General features: G+C 40.4%; 1 protein-coding gene across 16 annotated transcripts in view; it reads right to left on the minus strand.

Moving 5' to 3' along the window:
- The window catches only part of UTRN (utrophin), a 580,255-nt gene that overhangs the window by 352,914 nt on the left and 214,304 nt on the right, over window positions 1-13,037 (minus strand). For all 16 annotated transcript variants that reach the window (XM_089333656.1, XM_089333655.1, XM_089333653.1 and 13 more), the window contains 7 exons: window positions 12,277-12,411; window positions 10,118-10,267; window positions 9,025-9,186; window positions 8,057-8,185; window positions 7,170-7,343; window positions 4,937-5,092; window positions 404-574 (listed from right to left, as the gene is read on the minus strand). In XM_089333656.1, coding sequence (XP_089189782.1) covers window positions 404-574; window positions 4,937-5,092; window positions 7,170-7,343; window positions 8,057-8,185; window positions 9,025-9,186; window positions 10,118-10,267; window positions 12,277-12,411 — 1,077 coding nt within the window. The remainder of the gene's footprint in view (window positions 1-403; window positions 575-4,936; window positions 5,093-7,169; window positions 7,344-8,056; window positions 8,186-9,024; window positions 9,187-10,117; window positions 10,268-12,276; window positions 12,412-13,037) is intronic.

A 13,037-nucleotide genomic window follows, 5' to 3' on the forward strand; every position in this document is an offset into this window, starting at 1 on the left:
TAAATAAATCTTTAAAAAAAATTCTATTCCTATGTTCTGTGGAGCAGTTAGATTAGTTATTGGCACAAAAGTTACTACAGAAGAATGAAATTCAGCATGATTCTTTGTAAAGTCTAAATACTGAAGAGCCATCACTGATTTTGAAGTGCATAATTACATCTTCAAGTACCACTTAAGCATAATGCCTTGATGATCAATATGAAGTTATATAATCAAAATAAAAATATCTTGTTAAAATTATTGTTTTCAGATATTCTTAGGACATATAAGTGGGAAAAAATAATGGGGATAAAAGGTAATATTTAATACGAAATGATGGGAAATGGTATCCACCAGGACCATCCTGAACAAATGCAGAGGTCACACCAGCATAGTGGTGGGGTGCACTTGAACCGCAACTCACTTTAGCCCAGGAGATTTCTGCATCCAAGTCACCAAGAAAACCTTCTGAAGTGGACTTCTGTACCAATTCTGCTTCAGTAGCAGAAAGCCATTCAGAGAGCGAAGCAGCCTCCTTCTTCATCTTCCTGGCCAACTGCGATGCTCTTTCCAGGTCCTGTTTTCCTTCTGTCACCTGCAAAGTGGGAGGGAGGGCAGAGACTGTGACCGAGATAACAATGAACACAAATGGAGCAAGTTGGGATACTAGCTAACGTTCGAAAGTGATTCAAATTTAACCCCCATGACACACATAACCTTTGTCTCCGGCACCTTAAGATGACTCCAGTCTTGCAGTTCTGCAATATGATGCTATGCTGTGGAGGGTAAATGGCAGGCAACCCTGGTTTCAGTCTTACTGTATTACTTAGCTCCTAGGTGACATTGGAGGAGGAAAAGCCCTCACAAGATTGTTATGAGAATTAAACAACAAGCTAGGTCCAGTCCTCAGAACCAAGTTAAAATCAATAATTAATAGCTATTGTAATTTCAAACACAGCTTGCCTTAGAATCCTCTCAATGAATCACTACATTTAAAACACACTCCTTACTATGTAGTGATTTGGGGAGGCAGCAGATAGCAATATTTAGCAATTAGATGTTTTATAATTAACATATAACTTAAAATATAGTACATGGTCATGCAACACTGACATAATTCTTGTGCTCTCATTGTCAGTGAAGACAGCAAAATGAACTGAACTAACACTTACAAACTTCTTATATGGCTTCTGTCTTGTGCTAAGAAATCATACATGCTATGCAACAAAATCTACAATAGTCTCCATGAAAGATACTATTTTGTTTTACTTTACACATAGGTAAAATGAAGCTTAAAGAAGTTAAGGCCAAGGCCAGGTCAGCACAGCCATTAAATGGAGCAGAGTCTGACACCTGTGCTGTGGACATCATGATGCTTCAAACTGAGAACAACGCTTCATGCTGTTAAGCTGAGGTAATACTTTAAGGGGTATCAAAACACAAGACGTAAGATACTATGTTGCCGGTGCCGGCTCACTAGGCTAATCCTCCGTCTTGTGGTGCCGGCACCCCGGGTTCTAGTCCTGGTCGGGGCACCGGATTCTGTCCCGGTTGCCCCTCTTCCAGGCCAGCTCTCTGCTGTGGCCAGGGAGTGCAGTGGAGGATGGCCCAAGTGCTTGGGCCCTGCACCCCATGGGAGACCAGAACAAGCACCTGGCTCCTGCCATCAGATCAGCGTGATGCACCGGCCGCAGTGTGCCGGCCGCGGCGGCCATTGGAGGGTGAACCAACGGCAAAGGAAGACCTTTCTCTCTGTCTCTCTCACTGTCCACTCTGCCTGTCAAAAAATAAAAAAAAAGATACTATGTTATGCCTATATCTATAGATCATAACACTTTAGTAGGAGAGTAATATGTCATATATGAGATGAGATTTTCTCAGATGATATAAAATGAATTTCATTACTAAGTAATATAGGATTACGTTTCTTTTTCTGCCCCAACCCCCAGGTTCAATATCACTCTTTCATACTTTAAGGATTGATCGTGATTAAATTCCTTCTTAAAAGTGAAATATTTTTTCCACCGAGTTTAGTTAAAATTCATGACTCTAAATTAATAGCACCTCAATGCAGACTTTAGGAGACAAATACTTGAATTATATTAAAAGATATTATGTATTCCAATGAAACTTATTTAACTTTGACATGCCCAGGCAGCTACACAATCATCATAAACTTGATGCCACCAAGGATTTGTATATACCAGGAAGGAAATAATTTATAATTTAATTTATAACAATGTATACTTTCCTCAGACTAGTCAATACATTTTAAGATGCATTGCATATTGAATTAAGGCATTTTAAGATTTAAATCTTTTACCTCACCATTTATCCCCTCTCCCTCTTGGGTAGTCAACCACTCCCTCTCAACAGGACCATTTCCCTCAGTTATTAAACACACTCAAGGCTCTCACTCTCAAACAAGACAAACGCCCTACTGTGTCTCCAGCTCCCCTAAGGATTTTCCTCTCTCCACCTTCCCAAACAAGCCCTCACAACATCTTCTCACAGTGCTGTCTCTTTTCCTCATCCCCCATACATACAACACAGCCACACCAACCTGGATTCTACCCCACAACTCAGCAGAACATGTCCTTGCTAAGTTCAACAATGACCTCAATGGCAACAGATCTAATGGCCATGTTGAAGTGGCTATCATATTTAACTTTTGATAATGTCCAAAGCAAGTCACCACACTCATTCTCAAAATACCATCTTCCCTCAGACTCCCAGACTGAACACTCTTCTGGAGTCCCTCCCACTTCCTACTAGGTTACTGAAGTTTCTCCTCTTCCTCAAACTTCTTACTAAATGATCTAATTAAGACATAGTGAGGGCACTGTTCATATTTTCACCATATTTTCTCCCCAGGCATTCTCATCATCACTGAAACTTTCACTACCACTTCTATGCAGATGACTCATGAAATCCATCTCTTCAGTACCGATATGTTCTCCAGACCTGAATAACCACGTGAAAACCTGGCATTAACTCTCTGAAAGGCCATTAACACACCAACACATCCCATACCTGCTTACGCTTACTACATGTCCCCACCTTTCCCTCACGTACTTCACCCCAGTGAGGGCCCCATCCCAGATTATCCAGGTAATACATCCACAAACCCAGAAGTCATCCCTTATCTCTCCCTCTCTCACACCTCCATACCACCCCACTAGCAAGTCCTGTAGGTTTCTCACACTACACAGGTCTGGAATCAATCCACCCACCCAATCTCCATTGTCCACTCTTTCAAGCCAACAACGTCTGACACTAAGAATACAACAGCCTCCTAACTGGTCTCCTCATGCCTATGTCTGCCAAATTCTAACTTCAAACTGCAGTGAGAGAAGAACATGTCTGAGCATGCCATTTCCTGCAAACCCAGCAACCACTTATTTTTCCAAGATGGAGATTAAAATCCTTACCACAATACTGAAGATGCTGCCAGGCTGGTCTCATTAAACCCAATTAAACAATTGCTTATTGTTCTAAGACGGAGATTAAAATCTTTACCACAACTCTGATCTCATTCTGTCTCCCCAATACCAAGATCCCCACACAGGCTCTCTCTGTCCCAGCCACCCTGGCGTGCCACACCTCTACCTACCACAGGGCCTTTATACACACTGTCCCAAACAGCCTCAAAAACCCCTCTCTGGTTTCACCCTGGTTACTCCCACCCATTCGTTGAGATCTCACGTTATGCATGACCTCTTCAGGGAAGCTTTCCTAACCCAAGACTGTGGCAAATCTCCCCTTAGTTATACTTGTAAAGAACCACAAACATTCTTCCACGACATTGTGAACTAATAAACTCACAGTATTGTGCGTGACTTCTTAATTAATGTTTTCCTCTTTCACGACCCCAATTTCCATTAGACAAAGAGATAACTTACATTTTTCCGCATCAACACATTCCTACCGCCTGGATAACTCCTGACACACAGTAAAGTCTCAGTTGTGTTTAATGAGATGACTAATTAACGCTAGAGCCATAGCTACAATTAAAGGATACATATAAAAACCAGCAATACCACTCCATCCATAAAATGTCCAGCCAGTGAATACAATAGGATTTAGCAACTTAGATATATAATAACCAAAAGAGGTTCTGAAATATCTGTTCCTCCTGATGCACAATACATCAAAATACATCACACCAGCAACCTAGATTTGCAGAAGTAAGGACAAAGTTGACTAGAAAACAAATGAGCTGTTTATTTTTATGGGTTTTAAATTAATGACAAACTTTCAGCTATTTTCCTCTGGGCTTATGTAGAAACTTCGATTTCACTTCTACTGGAAGCAGTGAATATTTAACAACTGAAGAAGGATCCAAATTGTGATCCAACACAGTTTTTCATTACTGCCAAGGTTTCCCTTTCCTGTTTTCTCTTCTGCTTTACTAGTCTCAGGGCAAAGATTCTCAATGAGGAAAGATAGTAAGCATATTGACTCCAGCCCATCACAAACTGTAAATGCCCAGTAACCCCCACACAGACTGGCTACCGTGCCCAAGGTCAGGTGTTTCTTGGGAGGTTTTTACATCCCAGCAGAGTAATATGACCTTCTTGCCACTTAATATGAGTATTTATTAGAGCTCTGATGTTTTAACACTTCTCAGTAGAAATCCAAGGAGCACTAACTCGAATTTATATGGGGGCTATCATTTGTAGAGCTTCTTTAGAATAAATTATGAAATATCATTAGCCATCAAAACCATAAATAATAATCTGGATTAATGTTAAAAAGAGACTTTTAGATAACTATTAATCATTATATGAGCATGCCTTAAAGAGATAAAATGAAAATGATTAGAATAATTGAAAACAGGATTTAATATGTAAATTTCAAACATGCATTTCCTAAGTGAAACTAAAAAATACACAGGAGAGAAAGTGAGGAAGCAGCAGGGTGTGTGCCAGGGCAGGCTGCAGCGCTGCCTCCTCACCTGAGCACCCAGGTCGTTGTAGAGGACCTTCAGGGAAGTCAGTTGCTCATCCATCCCTTTGGGGTTATCTGTTTGCTGCTTCTGGACAATGTGTCTTCCAGTTTTGATGACAGTCTCCACTTCAAGTTTGACTTCACTCAAAGTTTTATACAATTTCTTAAAAAAACAAATTGCATATTGCAGTGAAGCACAACTCACAGAGAGTAATAGCAATTACGGAGGTCAAAGGGCACTGTCTTAGGTATAACCTGCAGGTCAAGTCAAATGAAATCAGGGTTCTAATAACTTCTAATCAGATAAGAAAATAAAGTAATAGTGTTTATGCTTGCTTAAAAATAAATAGACATGTGTTTAAATGTTTACAAAAGTACTTTATTATACAATAAAAACACTTTTCCTATAAAAACAAGAAAATATTATCACTTTTTGAATTACATTTCTAAAATTCCTAATTATATAGAGTACAAAACATGTATAAATCTCATATTATTTGGCATATAAATATAAATGTTATCCTCACAGAAATATACCCTTTACATAATAATATACCCTGCTATCCTCACTTTATGATCCTCATCAGGAATCCCATGTTATGTGATACTAATATCCTTATTTTCATGTGAAAGAGTATGTATGTATATGTGTATAATATTTACATATGAAGTAAAGATGGAAAAATATTAAACATTGTTGAAAACCAATAAATAAATAAATAAATTTGCTTTGATCCTAAACACTATGACCAGAAAAAAGAAGGCAATGCTGGCTACTTCTGGCTGTTGGAATTTCAATTATCAACATTTATTTGTTTCCTTCCATTTCTCCTGAGTTCAAGTCTACTTATATGATGAAAACACACACAAAACTAAATATATCAAGGTCTATATATTTCTAGAAGAAACTGGAGTTCTGTGGGTCAGATTCAGAGCTGTGCTCAACCTAACTGACCTGAAACCAGAAAGCTTCGTCTGTACAGCTTCTTTCCTCCACACATCCTGGTCATCACCTGAAATATCTCACAGACACTGTGACCTAACAGCCCACTGAACTAAGCAATATGAGGTTAATGACAGTGATTGCAAGCAAATAAGTACCTATACATATGCACAGAGATTAAAATTGTATCCTGTTTGGGCACTGTTCCAATCACATAAGGAAAAGACATGAGGAGACTATAGTTTTGAAAAACACAAAAAAATTCTTGGTAGACTTCTCTTGTCCTAACATGTGTCATCTTAAGTTTTTCCAAATGTCTTAAATACACCACTAGTCCTAAGATCATGTCCTCTTGCCACATTACTTTAAAATTTCTATTCAACTGAATGATCATGTCCAAGACTAAAATAGTAACAAGACCTTATATATAAATTCTCCTTTCTCATTATGTTTAAGCTTTCATTTTCCCAGCAATAATATTCTTGATATCCACTCAAAATATAATTTCTTCCTTAGTATCATAGGCTTAAACTTCGTGAATTAGAAGTTAAAATTTCGGGCTGGCTCTGTAACATAGCGGGTAAAGCTACCACCTGCAGTGCTGGCATCCCATATGAGTGCTGGTTTGAGTCCCGGCCGCTCCATTGCTGATCCAGCTCTCAGCTATAGCCTGAGAAAGCGGTAGAAAACTGGAAAAGTCCTTGGACCCCTGCAACCACGTGGAAGACCCAGAGGAAGCTCCTGGCTCCTGGCTTCGGATGGGCCCAGCTCGAGCCGTTGCAGCCAACTGGGGAGTGGACCAACGGATGGAAGACCTCTCTTTCTCTGCCTATGCCTCTGTAACTCTGCCTTTCAAATAAATAAATCTTTAAAAAAAATAAAGAAGCTAAAATTTTACTTTCCTTAAGAATAAATTTTTACCATGGTAATATTCCTGATGTCCATTCTAAGGATGGGCTAACTCAAATTTCTCCTTAGAAACTTAACTACTAGTCACATTCTGCTGAAATCTTCCCTAACTTCTCTAAGATTAAAATGTTTCTTTTGTTTGTTTGAAGCATGCTGTACCCCTTTGTGTATTACCGCTCCCTTACCTCTTTATACTATAACTGATTTTGCTTTCTCTCCTAGCCACCTCTCTGATTTCTTCCCTTCTTCCTTGCGGGAGAAAGAGCACACTTTTTTTTTTAGCATGTCTCCCATCGTCAATCCCCAGCTTTAGCACAGATCACTGAACAACCCATGCGTGGCAGTGCCAGACTAAGCTGCTGGCCACACTAGCCACGAGCAGCCTCACCATGCACTGGTCCAGGTGGGTCTGTATGACGTCAGGCTCCACAGCCTTCACGTCCAGAACGTGCAGCTCTGCCTTCACGCCATCCAGCACTCGCTTGCAGTCAAGCATGCGCTGCTCAAAGTTAGCAGGCTTCTGGAAGAGCTGGAACTTCGTGGAGACCTCTCGCAGCTTCCTCTGTTTACAGAAATAGAAACAACAAGCACGTCGCATCAGAAGCACAATCTCCCCCATCAGACGCTAAGCCACACTGCTAAACAGCTCCAAATTAAAGCACCAATAAAACCTTCAGTGACGGACCTAAAGGAACATGGAGGTTACCCAACCACCCAAGCAACCTGCACAGCCACTGTTACAAAATACTCAACACTCAGTGTCTCAGCCTCAGAAATAATAAATGTGGATAATCAATTCTGGTCAAGCTGCTTTTGTAGGAGCTAAAACATCATTAATATATTTTTTCACCTTTTGAAAAATGTATTTTTAAAAACCTAGGACTCAAAGATCCTCCCTCAGTACAAGGTGAAAGTTAATCTCACAGCAGTCATCAAGGAACCGAGATGCTACAACCCGTGCATCGTCAGCTTGCCCAGTGCATCAACCACATTCTTGTGCCTGGAGCTCTGTTTAATGGGAAAAGTCTGTCTGCACATACAGCTAACTTCTAAAGTCAGTTCACTTGCTCTTTCTGCTAAAAAATCAGATTTAACCTATTCCCACTCAGGCACCAATTTGTTTCTGCTCCCCTGGGGTGCAGGGCACCTTCAGTGTATCACTCCTATTCCAGGGCTTATAAGGCAAATCAAAGGCACCAAGTAATCAACTCTTTCCCACGTTGTTTTAGTGCTCAACATACTGAAAAACAAAAGGAAGCTCCCTGTTCTCTTTACCTGCAGCACGTCCATCTGATTTCCTCCCCTGCCCAGCCTGCCTTCGGGAGAAGGTGGGGCCTGAGAGCGTAGATTCCTTTTCAACTCCTCTAACGTGAGCTCATGGGCTGAAATCTCCGCTTGGATTTTCTACAAAGAGATGGAAAAGGGAGAGGATGTCTTTTTTTCTTTTTTTCCCCCAGTACAAGAAGAAACAATGCAAAAGTTTCACATAGTTGTGTGATATATAATATTGTACTTCATAGAATGTCTCATTAATTTACATAACGTAAGCTGTAATAAGTCTGCAGTACTTGCCACCCTATTGCATGACTATAGCCTGCTCAGAGTCTTGTATTTGTCATTTCTAATTTTCACAATTCACCTATAAAAAAGGAATTGAGGCCGGCGCCGCGGCTCACTAGGCTAATCCTCTGCCTTGCGGCGCCGGCACACCAGGTTCTAGTCCCGGTCGGGGCGCCGGATTCTGTCCCGGTTGCCCCTCTTCCAGACCAGCTCTCTGCTGTGGCCAGGGAGTGCAGTGGAGGATGGCCCAGGTGCTTGGGCCCTGCACCCCATGGGAGACCAGGCAAGCACCTGGCTCCTGGCTCCTGCCATCGGATCAGCGTGGTGCGCTGGCCGCGGTGGCCATTGGAGGGTGAACCAACGGCGAAGGAAGACCCTTCTCTCTGTCTCTCTCTCACACTGTCCACTCTGCCTGTCAAAAATAAAAAAATAAATAAATAAAAAATAAAAAAAAAAGGAATTGACTCAGTTTCATAGCTAAGAAAACTAGGATCTCAGAACATTAGTCACCCGTCAGGGTCTCACATGGCGATCTAGAGAACTCCAGACCCATGCATCGTCCCAGAGGTAAGCGAAACAGTTCTCGAGAACTCCCACTTGCAGCAGGTGGCTCCTTGCAGAGTGGAGGGAGCAACTGCAACGCTCTCTCTACAACTCAGAGACTCGCAAATGCACAGCCATACCTGAGCTTCCTGTGGAACCTGGAAAGCGTCTACCCTGTCAGTCAAGTACGTGGTGAGCTGCTTATCCAGCTCCCCCAGGCTCTCCTGCAGGACTTGCAGCAGGTGCTCAGTTTCCCGCAGGACCTGGAGCTGCTTTTCCAAAGAAATCTGCTTGTTCTCTGCCTACACAGGGAGAAATTTGATCATCAGTCATTCAGCACTAGCAGAAAGAACTGGACATACATTCTGGCCACTAAGAAAAGACGTACTAGTTCCAGATTTTAGCCGTCTTTATTATTTTTTCTTTTTTCATCTTTTATTTTTTTCGTAAATTTTATTTAAGGTATACAAGTTTCATGTATTTCGTATTTACAGATGTAGGAACATAGTGACAACAGTGAAAATGTCCTTCTAGGATCTTATGTGCTTTGAAGTTGATTTAATAACTTTTACTTCATTCCATAGTTTATGGCAAAATATAAAAATGTAAACATTTCCTATAAAACACACTAAACAATAAAAATTGTTATTTATTATAAATTTGGAACAGTTTAGGAATCAGTAATGTCAATCAATAAGAATATAAACTATCATAAGAATGTCTATCAATAGAGGCAACATCTGAATCTATTCTTTCCCCAGAGACTAAAACAAGTTTGACAGGTGCACTTAAGTATTGAACCATTATTTGATGCTATTCATAGTATAAACATCAACAGACATCAGATCATAAGGGTTTGAAACCATCTAAATCCACCCAACCTTTCTATAAAATAACCATGTCCTTTCTCTAAGTCCTAAGATGAACATTCTTGTTGTGACACAAACTGGATATGAACTGAGATTATTGCTTTCATAGTAGCTTATCAAACTTTGACAGTTCTCACATTTATTAGGATGAGTTACTATTCTTACACACAGCTAAAATATGATCTTTTTTAATTTTTTAATCATCATGGCTCTGCCTGCCTTGTAAGTACAGGTATATTCTTCCCTGCCTAGGACTTCAACGCCCATTACTGCCGTTACCGACTCTAACCAACATTAAAGTCCCATACAACAGAAAGCTTGGGATCAACTGTAATCCCAGAACTCCCGCATGTCCTTACTTTACCTGCTGACTTAGATCTTCATATCGGCTATTGAACGCCTCCAGCTTCTCACTGATTATATCATCGAGGATCCCCCCATCAATCAGAGTTTGGCCAAGTTCCCGAATCTGAGTGCGATTATCTGCCGGGTGGCGCAAAACAGATTCCAGAGACTGGACCAGAGACAGGAAAAAAGAATCATGCATTTACTAAGGCAAAATGTATGAAAGAGCCTAAAAATGTCCACTTTTTAAATAAGTAATTCCATTTTCTGGAAATCCATTTAAGGAATAAGACCAGAAAGTAGGAAAATGTCTAATTCACAAAACATACATCATGGTATCAATAAATACATAAAATGCATAAGTAGTATATGATATACAATCCCTTGAAAACAACTATCATAATTACTAATTTTATAGGAAATTCTGACAATACATTTGCAGAAAATAGTATGAATAAGTAAAATTATCTCAACTATTATTAATCATGTTACTCAAAATAGGCATTCATTTTTTTACAACACATACAGGGAATGAGGCATTCCTTTATATATATATACTTTTATACACATAAATCTAACTAACTGAATGGGCTCAAATATTCTTCCCAATTCACAGCTGGGAAAACTGAAACTAGAAAAGGTAAATAATTTGTCTCCACACACACAATCAGTAAAAGCACAGCTCACATTCCAAGGTTCCAAAGCCTTCACGATCCTAAAACCTTTGATACACTGTACTACCTTGCAGTGTGTATATGTAAAAAAATAATAATAATAATAATTAGGGGGAAATACACAAAACATATAACAGTATTTATTCAGAGTTTGCTTTATACTTTTCTCTACTTTCCATATCTCTGGTATATACCTGTATTAACTCTCACATTGACAAAATGTTGTTTTAAATGAGCTTTTCATATTACTCAACCTCTCAGACCCTCACTCTGTTTTATTTAAGAAGTGACATCTTTTCTGCAGCAGAGCTAGCACCTCCAGAATGTAGGGACCACGCTAGACCTATTTCTGACCTTCAGTCTGGTTGTCTGCTCAGCTCCCACATGGTGCCAGTCCATTTTTAAAAGCATATATAATCTCTCCTCCTCTCCTTTAAGTAAACCTACCATTTTCACACTGTAATTCATTTAGAAAACAGCTATTGGGTTATCATACACCTCACACTGAGCTGGAACCAAGGAACAAGGAAGAAACAGGGACGATTCTAGGTTCCAGGGAGCTCGAAGTTGGTAACAAGCTCCTCCAGGAGACCCCTGCCCCACTAGTGTCCACTCCAGCCTGTCTTTTTTTAACTTTCAACATCTGAAGATGACGGCCTAGAACCACTCTAACAATATCACTGCTGGGATTAATGAGTAAAAATAACTTTAGGAAAAAAGAAGAGAGCAGTTGTCCTAATACCCTACAGTCTACTTTTGTTCAGGGACTTGTAAAATGAACTGGAAAGCCACCAGCACACTTTCCCACATCTAAAATGCACCAACTGTCGAATAGTGACCATCTCATGAGGCTGACAGAGTAGGCCACCAGTACTTCAAAAACACATGATTATAGAACTACTTCAGGCTATGGAAGAAAGCAAAAGTTGAAAACTGAGGGAGCAAAGGCAGTGGTGAGCATAAACCATGTTTTCCTTATTGTAACACAGTCATCCCTTATAACACAGTCACCCTTGTAACACAGTCATCCCTTGTAACACAGTCATCCCTTATAACACAGTCACCCTTGTAATACAGTCATCCCTCATAATACAGTCATCCCTTGTAACACAGTCATTCCTGGGCTTCCTTATGGATGATTCTGGAACCCCTGCAGACACCTTGATGCTCAAGCCCCTACTATAAAAAGGTGTAGCATTTGCATTAACATCTGCAAATTATCCCCTATATGAAAACCCTCCCTTATGCCCATACATTAAATCATCTATTAGTATAATACCTAATAGAATGTAAATCCCATGCAACTAGCTGTCTGTATCACTTAGGGCATAATGACAAGAAGAAAAGTCTGCATATGTTCAGTACAGGTACAGCTTCTTTTTCTGAATATTTTTGACCCATCATTGCTCCAACCCTGGATGTGGAACCGTGCACAGGGAGGGCCTATGAGACACAGTTGGCCTCATCAATCACCAAAAATGCCATCGAGAATGAGAGTTCCAACCTCTAGGGCCTCGCTGACTGCATCTGTCCTCTCGGGCAGGGCCTCTGTGCTCTTCATTCGCTCTTCCAAAGTGTTGAGCCAGGTGGTCTCAAGGTCCAAATAGTGAAGCAGTTCAATCCAGCAGGACCAGACTTCCTAAAGTGCATAAAGAAACAAGTAAAATAGACCACAAGCCCCTTCACACATGGTCTCTTTGGTGCTGTACATTCTTTAATCAATAATAATTTCATTTACATGGGAGTATGTGTGAGTATAAGTAAGAAAGTGATAAAAGAAGAATTTCAAATAAGTGAAATAAAGTTGAAGTCACCAATAAATCACACTAGATCAATGGGTGGAGTATAAGGGATTGACCTAAGTGGGAAGGGCAAGGAGCTACTTCACTATTTATACTAAAATAAATTCTGAGAATCTCAGTTGTATGTCAAAAATAAAACTATGTGATTACTAGTAAAAATAAGGCAAGAAATATTATTAATTTTCTTTTTAAATAGCAGGCAAAAAGTCATTTATAATCATAATTTTTTTTTTTTGACAGGCAGAGTTAGACAGTGAGAGAGAGAAACAGAGAAAGGTCTTCCTTTCGTTGGTTCACCTCCCAAATGGCCGCCACGGCCAGCATGCTGCGCTGATCCATAGCCAGGAGCCAGGTGCTTCCTCCTGGTCTCCCATGGGGTGCAGGACCCAAGCACTTGGGCCATCCTCCACTGCCCTCCCGGGCCACAGCAGAGAGCTGGACTGGGAGAGGAGCAACCAGGACA

This window comes from Oryctolagus cuniculus, chromosome 5 (genome assembly GCF_051225735.1).
Source record: "Oryctolagus cuniculus isolate XC-2025 breed Fujian yellow rabbit chromosome 5, ASM5122573v1, whole genome shotgun sequence".
Lineage (NCBI taxonomy): Eukaryota > Metazoa > Chordata > Mammalia > Lagomorpha > Leporidae > Oryctolagus > Oryctolagus cuniculus.